At 42.7% G+C, this 22,426-nt stretch overlaps 2 protein-coding genes across 5 annotated transcripts in view; both read right to left on the reverse strand.

The window, feature by feature from the left end:
• The window catches only part of HSD17B4 (hydroxysteroid 17-beta dehydrogenase 4), a 76,947-nt gene extending 73,152 nt beyond the window's left edge, over nucleotides 1-3,795 (reverse strand). Inside the window, exon 1 of the mRNA XM_035099591.2 lies at nucleotides 3,671-3,795. Coding sequence (XP_034955482.2) covers nucleotides 3,671-3,728 — 58 coding nt within the window. The 5' untranslated portion in view covers nucleotides 3,729-3,795. The remainder of the gene's footprint in view (nucleotides 1-3,670) is intronic.
• A 9,610-nt stretch (nucleotides 3,796-13,405) lies between these two features.
• Nucleotides 13,406-22,426, reverse strand: part of TNFAIP8 (TNF alpha induced protein 8) — a 40,597-nt gene continuing 31,576 nt past the window's right edge. For all 4 annotated transcript variants that reach the window (XM_035100001.2, XM_060280145.1, XM_035100002.2 and 1 more), the window contains exon 2: nucleotides 13,406-16,141. In XM_035100001.2, coding sequence (XP_034955892.1) covers nucleotides 15,576-16,141 — 566 coding nt within the window. In that variant the 3' untranslated portion in view covers nucleotides 13,406-15,575. The remainder of the gene's footprint in view (nucleotides 16,142-22,426) is intronic.

Here is a 22,426-nt window from a genome sequence, read left to right on the forward strand (position 1 = left end):
TGCATCTTGGTTATTCCATAGTTTGTCTAGTCAATGGGCACCAAATAACTTGCTAATGTGACTCACTAGCAAACCTGAAGTGGCCTGATACACAGACACCTTCTCCCACAACTGATCTTTGTGCCAAAGCTGGTAACAAAGCCCTGGCAAAACGTACTTTACTTTGACGAAACTCATATCTCAAGCCAGTTATTAATTATGGACAATTCATGTCCCTCCCTCGGTTTCTTCTAACTCTTCTTTTGATTGGCTGATCTAGCTGAACAACTTGCTCAAGAATCCTTATTCCAAACCTGCACTCCCACACCTCACATGCAAAAAGATCCACAGCAGTTTCATGCAGCAACTTAGCAAGATTCAGGTGAATAATGAACCGACTAAACTTATACAAGAGACGCAGGTGGCGCTGTGGATTAAACCACAGAGCCTAGGGCTTGCCGATCAGAAGGTTGACAGTTCGAATCCCCGCAACAGGGTGAGTTCCCGTTGCTCGGTCCCAGCTCCTGCCAACCTAGCAGTTCAAAAGCACATCAAAGTGCAAGTAGATAAATAGGTACCGCTCCAGTGGGAAGGTAAACGGCGTTTCCATGCGCTGCTCTGGTTCACCAGAAGCGGCTTTGTCATGCTGGCCACATGACCTGGAAGCTGTACGCCGGCTCCCTCGGCCAATAACGCGAGATGAGTGCCGCAACCCCAGAGTTGGTCACGACTGGACCTAATGGTCAGGGGTCCCTTTACCTTAAACTCATCCAATTAATTGCAATTTGCTTAATTGGATCAGATTTTGGGACAGGAGGGGGTGGGGGCAACCAGGCCTCTCCAGTGCCTCCACTCCCCCCATCCCACTCCCCACAGCAGCTCGGCTATAAATGCCCTCCTCTCTTTTACTGGCTTACCCAGCGGCAATGGCACCAAAATGGGCTGGGAGCCATTTCTCTACCCTAAGATAAAGAGCAACTTTAAAATGCTTTCAAGCATTAACTCACAATACAGCAGTGTCACCGCTGTTTCTGGGTAAGCACACAAGTGTGCACAAGCAGGAGGCTGGCATATTTAGCAGCACTTCCACTTGAGGGACTCAAGGGGCACTGAGAGAGAGCATCCACCAAGGCAGGCATCAGCTAATGTCCAATGTCCCCGTATCCTTGGTGCTGACGCTAAGCCAGAACTGAATGACTAAACCTGCCAGTTCATAAAATGCTTTGTGGATTAAGAATACTTACAGTGCACTTTATAGCCCTGAGAAGCTCTCAAAGTCCCTTACAAAAAATGCTCACAAAACAAACACTAAAGTACCTTATTAGAGCCAGGATCATTGAGGTGGCATTTCCTGCCCTCATTCTTGGTCTTCCCAGGTGTTGCCTTTTTTAGGGTTGCCAAATTACAAAAAGTAAAATTCCTGACACACGCAAACTTGTTTAGCTTTTTTTAGGAAGACCCCAAAAATGTTGACCTATTTTTAGGAACAAACCCAAATTGTTGGCCTACCCCCCAAAATAGTGAGCTATTCCCGCTGCTTTTCCCATCATGTTGCCATACATCCGGGTTCTCCCTGGCAAAATTCCCTCGATGCCATTTTTACACCCAAGAACCAGGACATGTCAGGAATTTTCCTGACGTGCGCAAGCCTATACATTTTATCCTCTGCCTATCTAGCATCAGTTAGGGACCCAGGTGGCGCTTTAGGGACCCAGGTGGCGCTGTGGGTTAAACCACAGAGTCTAGGGCTTGCTGATCAGAAGGTCGGCGGTTCGAATCCCTGCAACGGGGTGAGCTCCCGTTGCTCGGTCCCAGCTCCTGCCCACCTAGCAGTTCGAAAGCACATCAAAGTGCAAGTAGATAAATAGGTACCACTCCGGCAGGAAGGTAAACAGCGTTTCCGTGCGCTGCTCTGGTTCGCCAGAAGCAGCTTTGTCATGCTGGCCACATGACCCAGAAGCTGTCTGCGGACAAACGCTGGCTCCCTCGGCCTATAGAGCGAGATGATCGCCGCAACCCCAGAGTTGGACACGACTGGACCTGATGGTCAGGGGCCCCTTTACCTTTACCTAGCATCAGAGCCCACTGAAGTCATCTTTTAATGTTTAATGATTCGTTATGTTTTTATATATGTTAGAAGCTGACCAGAGTCGCTGGGGCAACCCGGTCAGATGGGCAGGGTACAAATAACAAAATTATTTATTATTATCTGAGGTAAGGGAGGCAAGTCTTCCCAGTCATGTCCTCTGAGGCAAGGAAGTGAGGCTGAATAGTTGGATTTCACTCAGCCCATACAGGAAGCAAATCTTCCCTTATGTTTTAAGCAATAACAGGAATTTATACTAGAAGCTGGCAATCATTGACTCTGAAAAGATGGCTGTTCAGATATATGGCTTTAATAATAACCGAAAAGATATGATAGCAAAGTCATTAAATCATATATGATTTAGCTGAGATTCCTGAAGGAGTCTCAGGCTACATGACCCTTGATACCTTCCAACTATACAATTTGATGATTTTATTATTCTAATATAGAAGGATAAAACACTGGTACTAACTCTAGAATCAGCATACTTTGCATTAAGGGCACCTATACGTTGACTGGTTTAAGAAGTTAGTGGCAGTACATATTGCAAAACACAGGCTTGGCTTGTTATGCATGTTTATCATCTTCCTTGGGAGTTGTTTCATCCCTGAGTGGGAAGGTTTTGAAACTCACGTATTCCCACCCACAATCTCAGGGATCTAGGCAATACTGTATTCTGAAGTGACGTTAGGAACACTTCCTACCTTTTTTAAGAATATAGGCCTAGAGTTGAAAAGGTTTTCAACTTAGCAACTTACTCCAAAGTTTTTTTAATTGTCATTATTGTAACAAAAGCCGTTTTGCAGGGTGGGGTGCGGGGGGTAAAAGGACCAGAATGTCCTATTTTGCAGTCCCATGTCAGCAACAATTACATTATAATTTTCATCTTTAACTTGCATAATTCACTGCAAACCGATGTGGCAATAAGCAAAGCCACTAGTGGTTGTTATTTATTTCGTTACTTATATTTTCCTCTGAGGAACTAAAAGAGATGAGCGTGATTAACTTCTCCCCTACTTTTGTCCTCTCAACAGTCCTGTGAAGCAGGTTAGGCGGAGGCAGTAAGTACGTAGTCGAAAGGGAGCTTCATCACTGAGTATTTGATTCTGGGTCTCGCCAGTCCTAGTTTCACACTATCAACACACAAGGACAATGAATGCCTGTCAGCCATAACAGGTATATATATAAAAAGCTGCATATAAAAGGGTTATAATTTCACTGAACAAACGACAGGAGACTGTGTGCGTGAGCTTTCCAGAAGAATCTGCGTCGACACTGCCAGAAACTAGATTGATCTTCCAGTACAAAAGTGTCTACTGTACTCAAAAACGAAATCTAGGCAAGTGCATAGAAGATCTTTGCAGCCCAATACACGTCTACTCAAAAGCAGATCCCAGCGGGACTTGCTCGCAGGTAAGAGCGCACAGCTTTAGCCTCGACCCCCAAAAAGAAGATCGCAAAGAAATTGCAGCCGGCTATTGACAGCACACACCTAGCAGCAGTGGGACCCACGTCTGCAGACCCTGCAGGCAGCCTCCTCCTACCTGCACCCGGGCAGGTAGCTAAGAAGCAACCTTTAAAGCCCTCGAGGTCGCTACTGCTTACCTCCCCCTGCGCCAGTCACCAGCACCACCCGCCCGTCAAACCTCAACGGAGCGGACATGCTGCTTCGGCAACTCGAGAGACACTCCTCCCCAGCTCCTGCACAGCGCAGAGGGTAAGCGGGGAAGAAGCCGGCCAAAGGGCAAAGGAAGAGCGCGTGCGCGAGTTGGCTCTTTGCATTCTGGGAACTGTAGTTCGCTGGAGCAAGCAGCCACCACCACCACTACCACCACCACCTCCGAGCCGCGCAGCTTACAGTACTAACGATCGGTTTCAATGGACCAGGATTTCCCCAAACTTAGGTCCCCATAGGTCAGGCATCCCCAAACTGTGGCCCTCCACATGTTTTGGCCTACAAATCCCATGATCCCTAGCTAACAGGACCAGTGGTCAGGGATGATGGGAATTGTAGTCCAAAACATCTGGAGGGCCGAAGTTTGGGGATGCCTACCATAGGTTATTGTTGTTGTTTCGGACTACAACTCCCATCATCCCTAGACAGCAGGACCGATGATCGGGGATGATGGGAATTGTAGTCCGAGATCCAAGTTTGGGAAACACTGCATAAACCAGTGATGAAACAAAAAATAAATAAAAAATTCCTTCCAGTAGCACCCTAGAGACCAACTAAGTTTGTCATAGGTATGAGCTTTTGTGTGCATGCACACTTGTTCTGAAGAAGTGTGCATGCACACGAAAGCTCATACCTATGACAAACTTAGTTGGTCTCTAAGGTGCTACTAGAAGGATTTTTTTTATTCCCCCCCCCCCGACTACATCAGACCAACACGGCTACCTACCTGTAACTAAACCAGTGATGGCCAAACTCGGCCCTCCAGCTGTTTTGGGACAACAATTCCCATCATCCCCTGACCACTGGTCCTGTTAGCGGGGGATGATGGGAGTTGTAGTCCAAAAACAGCTGGGGGGGGAGTTTGGCCCTCACTGGCATAGACCCTCTGAAGGTGGAACTGAGACCTTCCCTTTAAATGCAGAGGTGCTTGAGCACTTCCAAACAAAAGGTGGTAAAAGCAAAGAGAAGCCTTCCCGTTTTTTAAGAATGAAAAATGTAAGTGGTGGGGCCATTTTGAACCGGCAGCTGAGCTCTCACTTGCGCCCCAGGAGATATTTAAAAATGGCAGCGCCCATGTGAACCAAGAAATCTGATTCCTTGTTAATGCAAAAAGGTGGTTCGTGGAGGAGCAGAAGCGCATCTTCTCTCGTCCAGATGTTGTGGACTACAACTCCCACCATGCTTCACCATTGGTCGATCTGGCTGGGGCTGATGGAAGCTGTAGCCCAGAGGGCACCAGGCTGGGGAAGGCTGGAGTAGAAACTGTCAATGGGTGTAAAAGTAATTATAGGAAGGGCAAAGGATGTGTAGGTTATGCTATGGATAGAAATGTGTTGCATTTGTGCCTCACAGCACAATAGGGTACGTCTACTCCAAAGTAAGTCTCACTGAGTTCCATGAGGCTTACTCATGGGTAAAAGGGACATGGGTGGTGCTGTGGTCTAAACCAGTGTTTCTCAACCAGTGTGCCTCCAGATGTTTTGGGACTACAACTCCCATCATCCCTAGCTAGCAAGACCAGTAGTCAGGAATGATGGGAGTTGTAGTCCCAAAACATCTGGAGGCACACTGGTTGAGAAACACTGGTCTAAACCACTGAGCGTCTTGGGCTTGCCGATCAGAAGGTCAGCAGTTCGAATTCACATAGGGGGTGAGCTCCTGTTGCTCTGTTGCTTCTGCCAACCTAGCAATTCGAAAGCATGCCATTGCAAGTAGATAGATAGATACCACTGCAGCGGGAAGGTAAATGGCGTTTCAGTGGGCTCTGGCATTTGTAATGGTCCAGTGTGCGTCAGTAGCATAGCTGTCAAGTTATCCCTTTTTAAAAAGGAAATTCCCTTATGCCGAATAGGATTCCTCGTGAGAAAAGGGAAAAGTTGACAGCTATGGTCAGTAGCAGTTTAGTCATCCTAGCCACATGACCCATGCCGGCTCCCTTGGCCTGAGACGAGCTTGACTGGACTTAACCGTCCAGGGGTCCTTTACCTTTACCTATTCTTGGGTAAGTGGGTTTAGAATTGCAGCATCAAACTCAAGTGCTGTTTTAGTTCTAGGGGAAGGAAGGCTTGGGAAAACATATTTATAAAAGAATACCAGCAGCCTTCTGTAAATTTGCACACATGTTTTCTGAGAAGGCAAAAAGTCTCCTGAGCTGCAGCAGTCTTTTTTTAAAAAATAAAACTTTGCCAGATGCTTTCAGTTACTGCTATGTTGCAGTTTTTCAAGTTCACAGTGTTACTCAAACCACTGCAGATGTATCTTTCAAATGGAAACAGAAAAGGCATCTCTGATCTTGTCAAATCTGCTGGCTGGGTCATGCGACGATTTGTTTGGTTAAAGAGACATACTGTACAGATATGTTTGAAACTTTGGTTTGTCAGAGGACGTTAAAAGTTTAAGAATTGCGAGATTTACAGCTTGGTATGAGGCATGCCTTACTACTTGCGGAACTGGTAGATGGGATCTATCCGTTCTCTTCGTAGCCAAGAAGGGCAAGATAAAAGTAAAGACTATCCAAAATCCATGGGCAGACAATATTTGTTAAGACCAATGGAAATGTAACAAAACAGGGGGTCACTTTTAGTGTTCATCTGTTCTCTTATTAGGCTGCATGGGAGAGAGGGAGAGAAGCTGGCTTGACATTAGAATATACATTTAGTCACAGAATGAGATAGAAGAGCATACTGTACTCTAATTAAATACCATATGGGAATTTAGAGGCATACATATGGTTAACTGAACTACATAGTCCACAAAAGTTTATGTGATAATCCATATGTTAGTCATTAAGCTGCCTGGGGACTATTTGCTATTAACATAACCAAGTCTATTCAAGTTTCAGGTTACTGCTGGGACGAAAAGCAGTTCGAAATATATTCTTTCCCTTAACAAATTTTGGGCACTTTCGTTTGTTAACGACGCTACAGATTTTTCTTTATATACCGAAAAGCCCAACCCTAGCCTCCTACAAAGAAGGTTGAGCCATAATAATCTGGTAGCTGAAGAAGTGTGCATGCACACGAAAGCTCATACCTATGACAAACTTAGTTGGTCTCTAAGGTGCTACTGGAAGTAATTTTTTTATTTTGTCATAATAAACCGGTTAATTTTTTAAGATTACGGCAGCTGCTCCGGAATTTCTAAAAAATGGGTAATACACTAGCCGCACATCACTGTTTTAAAAGCACCGCAATGGTCCTTTTCGATAAGTTATACAGTGACTGCAAAGAGTACTTTCAAATCTCGCGAGACCTGCTTTCTTGCGACAGAAGCCAGAGAGAGAGAGAGAGAGAGAGAGAGAGAGAGAGAGAGAGAGAGAGAGAGAGAGAGAGAGAACGCACGCGCAGTCACTCTCCGAAATGACGTATTTGGCAGTTGGGCGTAGCACGTGACCGCCCGACTTCTTCTGCCCAACCAGCCAATGGGGGCGCTCCTCGCTCAGGCCGCGGGGCTTTCGAGGGCTCGGTCGGCGAGACAAGATGGCGGCGCTTAGCGCCGAGGCATCTTCTCAAATGGGTAAGGCGTGGCGGCGGCCGGCAGGGCACGCTCTTTTAAGGCGTGGGAGACGCGACCTGCCCGGACGCAGCGTGGCGGCGACGAGGAGGAAGGGGAATGACTGCGCCCACCTCATGGGGACATGGAAAGGGGGCGGGGCTGATGGATGCCCTCTGCACATGGCCAGGAACGCTCGTGCTGTTGCTTTTGTAATTATTCCCAACCCAAAACCCCGCCTTTTTCCGAGGCTCCCTGCACAGTAATATAAATATCAAAACCTTTTTAATGTCCAATTTGTCAACCTCAGAAAGCCACACAAGTAGCATCACACACACTATGGAAACATTTGAAAACGAATGAAAATTAAATAAGTTAAATAAAACTACACAAGGAGACCTGCATTTTTCAAGGCCGGTGGTCCCCAACACAGGACATGTAAGGGATATATGTAATCCTGCAAAAAAGAGGGGCATATTCCCTGATAAGAATACTATATCAAAATCTGATTTCCTCCCCACTAGGGGGAGTATTGTACTGCTGACACAACCACACAATTTTGCACCCTCTCAGTGCTTTGCACCAACCTCAGAATTGCATCTTTATAATTAGATGATTTATTACTGTAGAAAGGACTGACTGCTGGTATGTTTTCAGTTTCTGAATGAGAGAACGTTGCTTCTTTGGTTTTGTTTTTTTGTTTTTGTTTTTTTAAATGCATTAGAGAAAAAAGGGCCAGTTTAAAGGAGTGGATTCACTGAAGTATGTTTTACATGTAGTCCATCACCATCTCCAAGCACCACTCTAGCATTTCAATCTCTTCTGATTCAGATGAAACAGAACTGGGTGTCCTCCATGTTGGTGACACCTCACTATGAAACACTGAGCATTTTCAGATACTGTAGCTGTTAAATAATATGTCAGCTTGCATGGCACATCATCATTATCATTAATACCCAGCTCCACTCTGGGCAGCTCCCAACAGATTAAAAACAGAATAAAACATCAAACATTAAAAACCTTCCTAAACAGAAAATTTGTATGGCACCAAACGATGCATAGCTACTTTTTGGAATCCACCCTGCAGGTGAAACTACAGTACTGAAGTACAGTGTCCCCAACCCTGATCTCCCTGGGCTGTTCCAGAAGAATACCATTAGCAACAGTATCAAAAGTCCCTGAGAGGTTGAGAAAAATAAGTAAGTATAGATGGCTCTAACTAACTGCACTGTCCTGCTTTGAATCAGTAATTTTGTCCCTAAGGAGCATCACAAATTTGTCACAGCAGGCTGCTCAGGGTGTCAGAGTAGCTCTCTTGGCCAGATGACAACAGCCCATTTGCTACTTGGAAGCTCTGCTGGACAGCTACCTGCAGTGGCAGTGGTGGCCCCAGGTGGAGGAAGAAGGGGTGGGGGGAGCGCACCACCCCCAGCAGCGCAATCCCAGTGGGGTGCCATTGCGGCTGTCCCCCCGCCCGCGCTGGGCGCCAGGCCCCCCACAGGTGGCACACCACACCCCTGTGGACGGCATGCCACGCCCCCAGGATGCCCGCCCACGCCTGTTCTCCGCCCCCCGGTGCCTGAGCATGAAGCTCCGCCACTGGTGGTGGCACCAAAGGCACTCAGTAGCAATTGTGTCAATGGCTCTGTGCAGCCCACCATTTCAGTGCGACAAGAGTGCCAGCCAACTGCTTAGCATCTTCAGTCTTTCATAATAATGTATGAGGGTTCAAACTAGGGGTGCAGGGATGTGTATTCTAGCCCCACCGCAGCATTCCCAACTCCTTCCTCTTCTGCCATTTTTCATTCAGCATAAAGGTATGCAGGAAGATTCTAACTGGAACCCAGATTGTGCATGGTTCCCAGTTGCAGAGAGCATTAGGATCACATTCAACTGAACACTCTTATAATTCCCCTTTGAACCATTGCACAGAATATGTGAAGGTCAGCAAAGAACCCAGTACACAGGGGATATTGGGGTAGGACTTTAAACCCAGATTTTTCCAAATGCCTGAAGAGCACTTTTTTCCACTAGGCACCAGAGCCTAATTTAGGAGATGTAGTAATTGTATCCACATCCCTCGTGTGTATAAAGGACGGTGACAGAACTCATGCATGCAAAATCATGGCTAGTAGGACAGGCTTCCATCAGCTGTGTTTGGTTACTTAGTAGTGAGGAAAACATTGCATATGCTCTGAGATACGCCTTCCCGACTCAAGCTACAACATAAAAAAATGATTTTGGAAGCTACATACACACTAGAGACCTTTGACTACTGTGTTGTATGTGCTAACTTCAGGCAACTATCATGCTTGCTTCAGTATTTTTCATCCCAGAGAAGCAATCTTTATTTTCCCACATCTTTGATTTTAGCACATGCCCCTGGAAAAAAAGAGACAAAATTTTCATTAAATTCTGAAACCCTTTCAGGTTTCATGCCTCAAAGCTAATGTCCCCCATGAATAAATCAAAGCTTGTACAAGTTGTCTTTTAATGGCATACATTGGGTTGCACAAAAAAGGCATCTTCTGCTAGGTAAAAGACAAGTTGCCACTATTGATAACAAACTGAAAAGTGTAACTTGATGAAGGAGCTGTACTTATCCTAAATTCGGTTTCCTGTCTGAAATACCTTGCATAAGGAGGGAAAGTTCCTCCCTGTGTTTTAACAGCTATTTTTATGTTCCCCCAGTTTGCAATACATTTTCTGAAACGCCTTCACTGGAAGTAGTGTCTGTAGCAACTGTGGTGTATCACTAATTCAGTAGTGTCCCCATAGATTAACTATAAACATGTTATATATATCCTTTGCTTCTTTGCTTCAAAAGCACTGAAGTCAACCTCTTTTCAGATACATGCAGTTGATCATCTGTCAGCAATGGTATCTGAAAAGCTGCTTCCTGGATTTGATGGCAAGCAACTGCATATTGTGCAACACATAGTGGGAAGTTCTAAAGAACAAATTGGCAAAGGTAAACATTTGAGAAGCACTTAACTTTCCACTTTCATAGGAGAGGTCTGCTCGCTTGTTTTCTTGCAAGAGCCAAGCTTTGCATTTGTAATGCATGCATTTGTTCAACTAGTTGTGCCTAAGGCACCAGGTCTGGCAAGCTACTGGTTCCACTAGTTAGGTTGTGCCCAAGGCCCCAGTGTCTCAATGTGCTAATGTACTGGTTTCACTAGTTAGGTTGGCCACAAATAATGTAACAAACAATTGTTGCATCAAGTGCTGTATGTGGCTTGCTACTATTAGAGATACAATGCAGTAGTCTGAATTATAGAGAACTCTTAGCAGTCTACTTATACAGTATGTATGTCTACTCAGATGTAAGCTCCATCAAATTCAATGGCGCTTACTCTCAGTTCTGCAGCTTAATTTAGAATGGTAGAATGTACAGCCATGGGGGGGGGGGGGACAAATGTGGATCATTTGGTCATTGAACGAATTAACCTGTAGAATTTATCCAGCATGTTAAAACTACCACCATAATTATTGGTGAGAGGAGAGAACATTGGATGAAATCACTGAGCTGTATTTGTAGTTGCTATTCAGAGATGGAGCTTGCATATTCAGACAGAATATGACAATTGCAGATAGATATTGACAGCAGTTTAGTTCTCTACTAGTTGGATCCATTGGGTCTGACCTGTAGGAAAGCTTAATATTTTAATATGTAACTGATGGAAGTAGTTGAGTACATATGTGAAATGAAGTGGAATCAGGCTGCTGAACATATGGCTAAAATTATTCTTTATTCTAATGAGTTCAGTAGTTATTCTCAGTTTTTCAATTGAAATTCAGAAGACCCAAAGATTAAAGTGTTAAAGTGCTAATGTGGGGACACACAGAGAGAAATAACTTACTTTGAATGTAGAATTTGAAGGACAATTTTTTTCCCTGTGGCAAAAGATAAAGCAGTAATCAATACATGGCTTTTATTCAGATCTTGTGAGGGAACACCAAATCTATACTAATGATGAAAAAAGCAAACAGAAGAAACTTGGGGGGGGGATTATTGTGTTCTTGCTGAGTCTAACAGAAAATGATACTGGCTTCTCCTCCATTTTGAGCTTATTCCAGTCAATAGTACTTAGCATATATTTAGCAATAGTACTCTATTTTAAAATTTGCCATGAGGGTAGTGCTTTGTGCCTAGCAAGTGTTGGTGTATTTCTTTCCCCTCCCCTCTTCCAGTAACTCAACATTATTCCAAATTGTTTCGTTTTCCTGTTTTCATTTCCACATTTCCCTTCCCTTATTTATTTCTCACTTTCCCCCCTCTTCCCATCTCCCATTTTACATACTGTGTTATTTATGTTATTACTCAAGATGGCCATCCATGTAATGACCTGGTTAGAATAATAAATCAAGCAATGCTCTTTCCATTGACAAGATATCATAGCCCCTGTGGTTTTTAACAGTAATGGTTTTTAGGTGGAGACTGAACCAGATCTCTTTCGGCGCATTGATCTTGGAACATCCACATCTTGCTTGATAGCCACTTCCTTAGATGGTATTGTCTTCCATTTTCCAGCCACTGCTTCCTCTAGTTCACCTTTATTTCTATAAATGTTTATATTCAGCAGTATCAGGATTTGTGAGTGGCTTTTTGTGGTAGCAAAGTGAGGCATTCTATCAATGTGAACAACCACACAGAACTGGAAGCTCAGCAATAGTGTATTTTAGTCACTTGGAACCTTCCTGTGGTTGAACTAAGAGCCATTCAGCATCTATTTTATCACTCAGGTGTTGAAGCTTTACCATTGGTTTTCTTTCAAATTTATTTTCACTATTAGTCCCGATAGCTTTCAACAGTTTGCCTTTCACTGAAATTTTTTCAAGAGTTTTATTTGTCTCTCTGGAGAATGAGTTTGCCCTTGGCTTGGGGGCTAAACTGTGATGAGTGCCATCTATAGCTAATGCAGGTAGTTAGATACGGTAGTTCAGGAGCCCAACCCTCCAGTCTGGAATCCTATACTGTCCCCATTCTTCACCCTCACATTCCTATAGAACCCACAATTTCCCTGACCATCCAGTTTTAATAGAAAATTCCATGAGTGCATATTTAAAACACTTTTTCATCCCCATATCCAATGGTACCATAGCAGGGCATTTTAATTATTAATTTTATGCTTTAATTCAGCAATTTTTGAAGGCAGATTGCCACTTATCTACAATATCTTTACAGATGAGTTTTATTTTGTTATTTCTTTGAGGAGCTCTGCAGCAACTGTCTGTCACCTCTTTTTTTGCACTTTTGATTGCTTTGGCCACCATTTTATTGGCATATGAGATTTTTTTCACATCAGCTGAAACAGAGGTACCAACTGCCATACAGTTTGCTGTTAATTCATGCCATTAGGTAGTTGTCCTATGTTCAACATACACTTCCTGAGGCTGCTTCTTTTATTTAGGAGAGGTGATAAAAGCCAGTGTGGTGGGCAGTTTTTCTGCTATGGGAGAAAACACTTAGGCTTCCATCTTTCTATGCGTGTGAATGCACACACCCCTTTTGCTTATCATGTAATGATTACAGTATTTTGAAAAATTAAAAAAGTGATGAATGCTATAGGACACTGATTCATTACCTTCTTGCAAGGGAAGAAAACAGCCTTAGAAATAGTTGGTGTACATAAAGAATCAAGAGCAATAGGTAGACAAATGTAGAAATGTTCAGTAATATATTCAACTAGATGATGCTTTGTATAGCCACTCTGTACCACTTCTGATATTCCAGTATGAAATTTTGCCAGCTAAAATGCAATTATAACATTCAGAAACATGTTTGCTCAAAAATAGGTCCCACTGAGTTCAATGGGTCACCCCCAGTTAAGGCTTGTACAGGATTGCAGCCTTAGAATATTATGTGCCACCTATATAACAGAAGTATTATACATTATCCAGGGTTTGATAGCACTCAAATTTCTAGTATATATTTTCTTAGGGATTTCCCATGCTCTGAATTATACCCATCTCAATCTAAATGTAGTGGTGTTAAAGGCAGCTAAATAAGTCTTAATAGAATCATCTCAAACTATGCTAATGAGTGGTAAAATTAAAGGGAAATCAAGTTTCTTCCTGCAGCAATAAAACATATATTTTGCAATACCTTAGGGAAAGCAACTACCCATAGTAGGAATCACATGTTGTACAAAAATTGTTAGAGACTTGTCAGAAGGAACAAAACATGGTTTGGATTTAATTAAGTAGTGCATATCCATTTTTTGATTCATTATGCCAGAGAAAATGAGGCACAGCATATATAAGGAATATATTCTTTTAGTCACAATTCTTTTTAAAAAACCTGGCAATCAGCAAAAACTTGTGTGACATACAAAAACATTACATTTTCAGCAAATTCCTTTGGATAGTCCTATTTTCACCTCAATATTATTTTTTAAAGAAATCTTATACAAGCTGCTGCAGTTATAAGATGCATTTCACCATATTTGCTATACATTTATTCTAGGTTCTACACAGTGACTTCTATTTCAGTTATGTACACAATATCGTTCAGAATTTGGTGCTGGTACTTATGGTTGCAGATTCAAAATACCACCCATACAGTGGTACCTCGGTTTACAAACACAATTGGTTCCGGAAGTCTGTACTTAACCTGAAGCGTACTTAACCTGAAGCGAACTTTCCCATTGAAAGTAATGGAAAGTGGATAAATCTGTTCCAGACAGGTCCGCGCAGTACTCAACCTGAAGCGTACTTAACCCGAGGTATGAGTGTAATTGGTTTCGGAAGTCCGTACTCAACCTGAAGCGTACTTAACCTGAAGCGAACTTTCCCATTGAAAGTAATGGAAAGTGGATTAATCCGTTCCAGATAGGTCCGCAGAGTACTTAAACTGAAAGTACTCAAACCGAGGCGTACTTAAACCGAGGTATGACTATAGTTACTGCATTTTGTCACCCCACACTATAGATTCTCATGTGCTCACATACACAAAACGTTGACTTGTGCATGCAGGCTGCCTCATTTTATTGAGGAACTTGATCTGGAAGTACATTCTTCTACAGAAATGAGAAAAGGCATTTGCAGACTGAACTCCATGTGCCCACTGTGGGATTGGAGTATTTAGGACAATTTCTATTTAAAAGCAAACCCCTTAGCGATGAGAGTAATTTTGGATTAAGCTAATTTTTTGTTTGTGTGAGGGTATTGTTAGCAGAATGGCGAAATGTATATGGGTGCTTCATTTAACTACACACTACTAATGTACAGTATAATTTTCCTGGCCACACTTTATTACTGTAACCAACTAAGAATAGCAATACATCAATCAAATCCAGACCATTCAGCTGATAAAGCACACTAAATTATGGTACTATATATTAACAAGCCAAAGCCTTAAATCAGGCATCCCCAAACTGCTGCCCTCCAGATGTTTTGGCCTACAACTCCCATGATCCCTAGCTAACAGGATCAGTGGTCAGGGAAGAGGAGAATTGTAGTCCAAAACATCTGGAGGGCCAAAGTTTGGGGATGCCTGCCTTAAATGATATGATTAAGGGTAGGTGCATATGGAAGCAACCTTTGTGAATTCCCTCGAGAGTACATGCCACGAGGTTTAGAGGTGGGCTGTACTGGTCTTCCATGGAAGTATGTTATGTGAAACCATGCCAATACATGTAAAGCATATGCAGATGCAATAACCACAGGACAACAGCTTGATGAACTACTACTATCGTTATGGGAACAGGGGCTGCCATGTACAGATGTCAGTTTATGCCAATGAAGTATTTCCAGATGCATCTGGCAGCAGCCCTGCACATTTCAAAGGTAATTGTGTGGTCTCTTACTGTCTTATATGAGAACCAGCCCTACGAAACAGAACTATTTTAACAGTATAACTAAGACCATGTGACCTAAGCATTTATGTATAGCATATATGGATCTAGATTAAGTAGCATAGGTTCTATTAAATCTAACTCCAGTTATCATATATGTGCCATAGTCATGATTTGTGTATATAAAAAAATATTGATCCTTTGTAGGATTATAAATACTCTTCTACATGTAGAAATATGCATTTTGATTCTGATTATCTTGCTGTACACTTTTCCTGTCTATTTTACAAAAGCTCTGTTTCACAAGAAATCCCATTTCATGGCTTTATTGCTCCACGTTTTAAAGCAAAGTACTGCAAAAAGAAAGAATAGCAATAGATGACTCCAAATAAATGGGTCAATTTGATGAAGAAATTTCTAAATATTTAGTATTTGCTTTGGTATTCAATTTTGCCATTACCACACAGTTTTTCTAGCCCTCCTTCATTGAATCAAGACCACCAGTAGTCCTCAGCCTATGAATATACACCACCGATGCAGTTACTTATATATTCCCTTCATCTAACATTTTGTTGACACCATCACAGAGTCTCTGGAGGTGAGACTTGTAAGATCCAAATGGATTGTACAAGGCAGCCAAAAATTCACAATCTGAGAAGTGATCAAACACGTGGTTGACTCGTCCATGAGATTTCGCAGTTAGGTGACGCTGAATGATTTCATGAAGCAGGTCTCTGCATTCATTCAAGAGTTTTGACAAAAACTTTCTGTCAAATGTATAATCCACTTGATGGAAGCTCACCACAGTTTTGGCCAACTGGTGAACTTTCTTCTTGAATTTCTCCATAAGGATGATCTCTTCTTGATTAAACTGGTTATTCCTGTAGAGGATTGCTAACTTGATTACAGTCTTAATGAGATTTTTAATGATCTTCTCCGCTTCCTTTTTGCTTTGTGTGTATTGCCTTGTCACTCTGTAAAGCTCATCCAACACATCACTGCTAGTGTCATCTATCAAAGCATTTGCTATGGATTTAGATGCCATTTTGCCAAGGATTTTCTTCTGGGCCTGGATGGCCAAACCTTTGGAATTGAAGACATCTGTTGCCACTGGAAGAAAAGGAGTAGATGTTAGTAACTTCAGTCCATCTGATGCAATCCATTGATTTACAAATAACTAAAACCTTTATACTACTTAGGAGGGTATATATTTTTATATTTAAGTACTGGTGTTATTTCAGTGAAGAGTGCCCTATTTTGCTTTCTTGAAATATAATCACCCAAAGGAATCCTGAAACCAATATGGGAAGCTAATTACAGACCCTAAAAAAATAAAAATCCTAAAAAAAAAAGATAGAATACACCTGAAGAACACAGAGAAAGATCATTTATTTATAGGCAAAATACCCAGAATTTTCAAGAAGCAAGGGTGGTAGCTACTGGGCAAAGCAGTTTATCATGAGATGATAAGAGGCTGAGCGATGAAAGCTTCCCTTAAGCTGGGCTGGGGGGCTGATTGAGCTGAGGCGTATCTGTGCCAAAAGCCACTCTCCCTTCTGCCTAGCAAACACATAGCTGCCAGGTTTTCCCTTTTCTCGCGAGGAAGCCTATTCAGCATAAGGGAAAATCCCTTAAAATAAGGGATAACTTGGCAGCTATGAGCAAACATGCTGGTGGGAGCCAGCAGAAAGTCCTGAAATGGGATATTCTGAGGGCTGTGGAATGGCTGAGCCAATCCTGGATCTATTATATCCTGAGCCGGACTCACTGCTGTTACATGATGGCATCTGGCTGGCTGGTGCTCCAGCATGGAGCTGGTGCAGGCACATCGCTGTCACCATGAGGTTCTATCATCCTGCCCTCTCCACTTCTACCACTCTGAGCAGCAGGGCTGTGGATGTAGCTCCAAAAAGCAAAAAAGGTAGTTAGTGGGATCTTGGATTGCGCCTCGAATGTACATATTTGAACACTAAATGTGCACTTTGGTTGGTAAGAACAATTTGTTTGTTTTGAGTGAAATATAGGATTGTGGTTCTTTGTCTTAAGTGTCAGATTTCCATGCCTGTGCTGACATACCCCTCCATAGGACACATGACCCATGTGCAACACCACAAACGCTGCACTGTATAAAGAAACGCCTTGTCTGCCCTGAATCTAGTGCCAAACAATTCAGGATTTTTTTTGGGGGGGGGAGTTGATTCTATTCATCTTATCCACATCACAGCATTATTTTATCATTACAACATTATTATATCTATTATGCTCCCTCAAATGGTTTTCCTAAATCCACAAAAGCTTTAGCCCATGTTTCCCAACACAGCAGCTGTGGGCACAATACCTGCAGAGTCAAAACTAAAGTCCATCATGAGATCCATCCTTATCTTGGAAAGTTACACAACTACACTACTCCACTGGAAGAAAGGTAGAGCAATTCTGAGGAATATACTAAACAAATAGGATCTGGCCCTACAAAAGACTGTTTAGATCTTGAAACAGCTAAGTGGAATACTGCTTTATTTGTTGTTTTTTAAAAATCCAGCTAATCACATGCATATGGATTAGCACAAAGCTTTACACGTGTCTGCTCCTCCTAGACAATATTTGTTGAGAGAATAGCTGATGAACTTTGAATAAAGTCTTACTCAAAGAGCAAACTATGTACATCTGGAAGACTCCTACAGATCAAATCCTGGAACTTGGAATGTGTCCAAGATAGCCTACTAGTGCTCATGACAAAAATTCTGCTATTAGACACAGTCTAAACAGTTTATTTTAACTCTCAGATCATTTAAACATGTCTTTTAATAGCCCAATTTTCACAGATGAAGCTACTCAGATGCCAGATGGGCTATTGTGATCTATTTTAAGAGAAGCAACTGGGATCACATGATGGACAAACTTGTGTTTTAACCATGTGGTGGGGGGTGAGTCGGTCGATTTAAGAATGAATACTGCACTAAATGGCTCACTGGTAGTCTCAACTGTTTGTAAGAATCAAAACTCAATTTTCTCATATTAAGTGACAGCAAATTTCTTTTCCTAATACACACATTCACACACACAGCCTTTCCTGTGATTGCAGTTACTTTATTTCAGTTTTCTATCACCAGATCCTTTAAAAGTTGCTCTAAAATGACTGACATTCCACTTTATAACTACCCTAGGAAACCTATTTAGAATTAAGTAATTTTAAGAATTCCTGCCAACCTAGCAGTTTGAAAGCACGTCAAAATGCAAGTCGATAAATAGGAACCGCTACAGCGGGAAGGTAAACGGCGTTTCCATGTGCTGCTCTGGTTTGCCAGAAGCGGCTTTGTCATGCTGGCCACATGACTTGGAAGCTATACGCCGGCTCCCTCGGCCAATAATGCGAGATGAGCGCGCAACCCCAGAGTCGGTCACGACTGGACCTAATGGTCAGGGGTCCCTTTACCTTTACCTTTAATTTTAAGAATAGCAAACTAGTGCTAGAAGTTTTTAAAATATGATTGAGATTATTATATGTAGTTTTCGACAATTACTATTACTTCCATTGTCCAATACTGTACTTCCAATATCTGACACAAATCTAATAATTCATGTTTTCCACAACAATCCTATAAATGGTTTTCTAAACTGTTTCAGCCTTTGTTATTGCACAGTGAGTGATTTCTTCATTGAAATAAATAAATAAATAAATAAATCCAGGGCTTAAATCTGATGTAGTGTGAAGGATTAAACAAATTGATGGAGGATAGGATTACCAATGGCTACTAATCATGACGACTATGTCCTGGGGTCTCATTTTACACTAAGCCAGGCATGGCCAAACTTGGGCCTCCAGCTGTTTGGGGACTACAACTCCCATCATCCCTAGCTAACAGGACCAGTGGTCAGGGATGATGGGAGTTGTAGTCCCAAAACAGCTGGAGGGCCAAGTTTGGCCATGCCTGCACTAAGCCAAGCTATGTCTTAAAGGAACATTGTGGCTGATTTACCAGTAGTTTTCACTGGGTGCTGCTGCTGCTGCTGCTGCTGCTGCTGCTGCACTCCTGTGAGCAAAACCATGAATCAACTTAGAATGTTATCCTAGCTGGATCCATGGTGCTTCTTGCTCCAGACAAAAACAAAAGTTGTAACCAAGGTTTGATCTTCGGTTTATAGCTCATGATTTGTCATGGAGGCAAACTATAAGACCAGGTTGGACAACATGCTAAGCCAAAGCATGCCTTGGCTTAAAGCAGCAAAGCAGAAGGATGATCGGGGGGAAACCACAGCGGTTGTGATCTCCTTTCTGGGAATAAACTATGGTTTGGCTTAGTGTTTTGTGTGAACCAGCTAATTATAATCACTTTCAGGATCAGACACAGCATGAACAGCAGGAGAGGGCCACTGAGCTTATGTCCTGCTTTTGTGGGCCAGGCTTCCCATAAGGATCTGCTTTGCTACTGTGGATAACAGGATACTGCACTAGGCAGGGATTTGGTGTGGTCCAGTGGGATTTATATTCTTATGTTGAGGTCTCACAGTTTACTTAGCCACAAAGAAAATGAACTGCTTTAAATTTAATTCATAGTTTGTTTTAACACAACCTCCCGCCCCCATATTATAGTGAGCAAGAGTGCAGAGGGAATTTAAGCGGTTGCTATGGAAAAGTCAAATTCCAACTTACAATGCTTAAATAAGCTTTGAGCTAGTTTACACACACATCCTGCTGTTTTGTTATTATTTGATTTGAATTCTATTTCTTCTAAACTGCTCTGATTTTGCTACATATAAATAAATATTAAAATCAACTCAACTGGACTGTTGGACTGCAGCTCATGTATGACTGAGGCGTTGGATGCTGGTGGCGCTGTGGTCTAAACCACTGAGCCTAGGGCTTGCCGATCAGAAGGTTGGCGGTTCAAATCCCCGTGACAGGGTGAGCTCCCGTTGCTCGGTCCCAACTCCTGCCAACCTAGCAGTTTGAAAGCAAGTGCAAGTAGATAAATAGGTACTGCACCGGCGGGAAGGTAAATGGCGTTTCCGTATGCTACTCTGGTTTCACCAGAAGCGGCTTTGTCATGCTGGTCACATGACCTGGAAAAACTGCGGACAAATGTCGGCTGCCTCGGCCAGTAAAGCGAGATGACCACAGCAACCCCAGAGTTGTCCGCGACTGGACTTAACTGTCAGGGGTCCTTTACCTTTTTATGACAGGCAGAATTTTCAGTACTTCAAGCAGGAATCCTCTTCAATGGAATATTGAAAACCAAGTGAGGCACATATATGTGTGAACCAGTCTGTGGTTTTGGGGGGTTTTTTGGGTGTTTTTTTTAAGGTTCTGATTAAGTGGGCACATCTATATACACATTCTTCCTTCTAGACATCCACTACTGGCTCTGTGCTCTCAAATCCACACTCCCCCAAATATGCTATTGGTCAGCAATCTGCAGGGCTTTTGCAGACACATTTCACACAACAACAAGCCTGCAATCTGGAGTCATGTTTGAAATTAAAGTTGTGCGAGTATAAGATTGTGTCACTTGCTTAATACAACAAAACTGCATAGAATACAAAAGAGGCAGCTGCATGCCACACTATAATTAATAATGCTGCCTGGATAGCTCCATTGGTTAGAACATGGTTCTGAAAATACCAAGGTTGCCGGTTTGAGCCCCATACATATGGGACAGCTGCAGACAAACACAGCTTACTGCTTGACCAAAGATTTTAAACCAAATGAATGTGGGTGGACAGGGTGACAGTTGGCTATGGTATTTGTGGATTTGTTGCTGCAGGCTTTGCCTCAACACCACCTCTAACATTCCAACTTTCTATCCATCAAGCCTAGATTTTGCATGTCAATGGCAGTTGACAGTTTTAAAACTAGTATGTATTAACATTTATTTAACTGCAAAAGCACTGTTTTTCTTTGCACAAGAGTCACAGGGACGTGATCATTAATTTTTTAGTTGCTTTTCCTCACAAAAATGATGCAAAGCGGCTTACAAAAATAATATAAATGTCAAAACCAGTTATAACACACACACAGCCAATAAATGCCTAAAAAGCACATCTATGCAGATGAAAGGCAGGTCATACATATCCCACCACACTAAAAGAGGCAACAAATGTATGAAGCCCTTCAAATTAAGTAAAAAGGAAAGCTTTTGCCTGGTGCCTAAGAAATAAAGATGGCACCAGGGAGAGCATTCCACAAGTGGGGAGCCAACACTGAAAAGTTCTCATGTGGCCATCCTGCCCTCCTGAGGAAGGGACACAAAGAAAATACCGCAGACGACAATTCAAGGATCTGGGTTCGTTCACGTAGGAAGAGGTGGTCCTTGAGATACTGGGGTCCTGAGCAACTTAAGGTATTTCAGGTCAAAACTGGCACTTTAAATTGAGGCCAGAAACATAATTATGGTTTGACTGCACTGGCTAATTTGTAGAAACCAGCTGCGGTTTCTGAACCATCTTTAAACCCCACATACAATGCAGTAATCCAACCTAGAGGTTACCAGAGCTTTAGCAATGGAAGCTAGGCTATCCCTGTCCAGCTGGGGCCACAGCTGGGGCACTAGTCAAAGCTGACGGAAGACACTCCGTCCCACTGAAACCACTTGAACCTCACACGTGATAGCAGTGGATCCAGACGTTTCCCCAAACTACTACGTACATACCTGCTCTTTCGGAGGGATCATAATCCCATCCAGGGTATATTAATCCCATCTATCCGGTACCAACTAACACTTCCTCAGCCTTATCTGGGCTAAGCTTTAGTTGAACAAAGTCAAGGAAATGAGGGGTAGAAAAACATGGAAAGGAAAAAATAAATAGTCTGGGATAACGGGGTAAATGAGTAAAATAAAAAAATTCCTTCAGTAGCACCTTAAAGACCAACTAAGTTTTTATTTTGGTATGAGCTTTCGTGTGCATGCACACTTCTTCAGATATGAGGAACATGATAATGCATTTGGGCAGATACATGAGAGACGAGCAAAAGGATGTACAGTATGTACTGTATGTATGCATTTAATTTCTATACTTCCCTATACCTGAAGGTCTCAGGGCAGTTCACATAAAATATCAAATACATAAAAATCAAAATAACAACAACAACCCAATAACACACACACTCCCACCCCCACACAAAGAGCCAGCATTTTAAAAAGGGTATAGGATGTAGATCAAGTCAGGCAAAGGCCTGGTTAAAAAAGAATGTTTTGCCTGGCGCCTAAAGGTGTATAGTGAAGGCACCAGGCAAACCTCCCTGGGGAGAGCAATCCACAGACGGGGAGCCACTGCAGAGAAGGTCCATTCTCATGATGCCACCCTCCTGACCTCTCAAGGAGGAGGCACATGAAGAAGGGCCTCAGAAGATGATCTCAGGGTCTGGGTAGGTTCATATGGGAACAGGCGGTCCTTAAG

This window comes from Zootoca vivipara, chromosome 11 (assembly GCF_963506605.1).
Source record: "Zootoca vivipara chromosome 11, rZooViv1.1, whole genome shotgun sequence".
In the NCBI taxonomy this organism is placed as follows: Eukaryota; Metazoa; Chordata; class Lepidosauria; order Squamata; family Lacertidae; genus Zootoca; species Zootoca vivipara.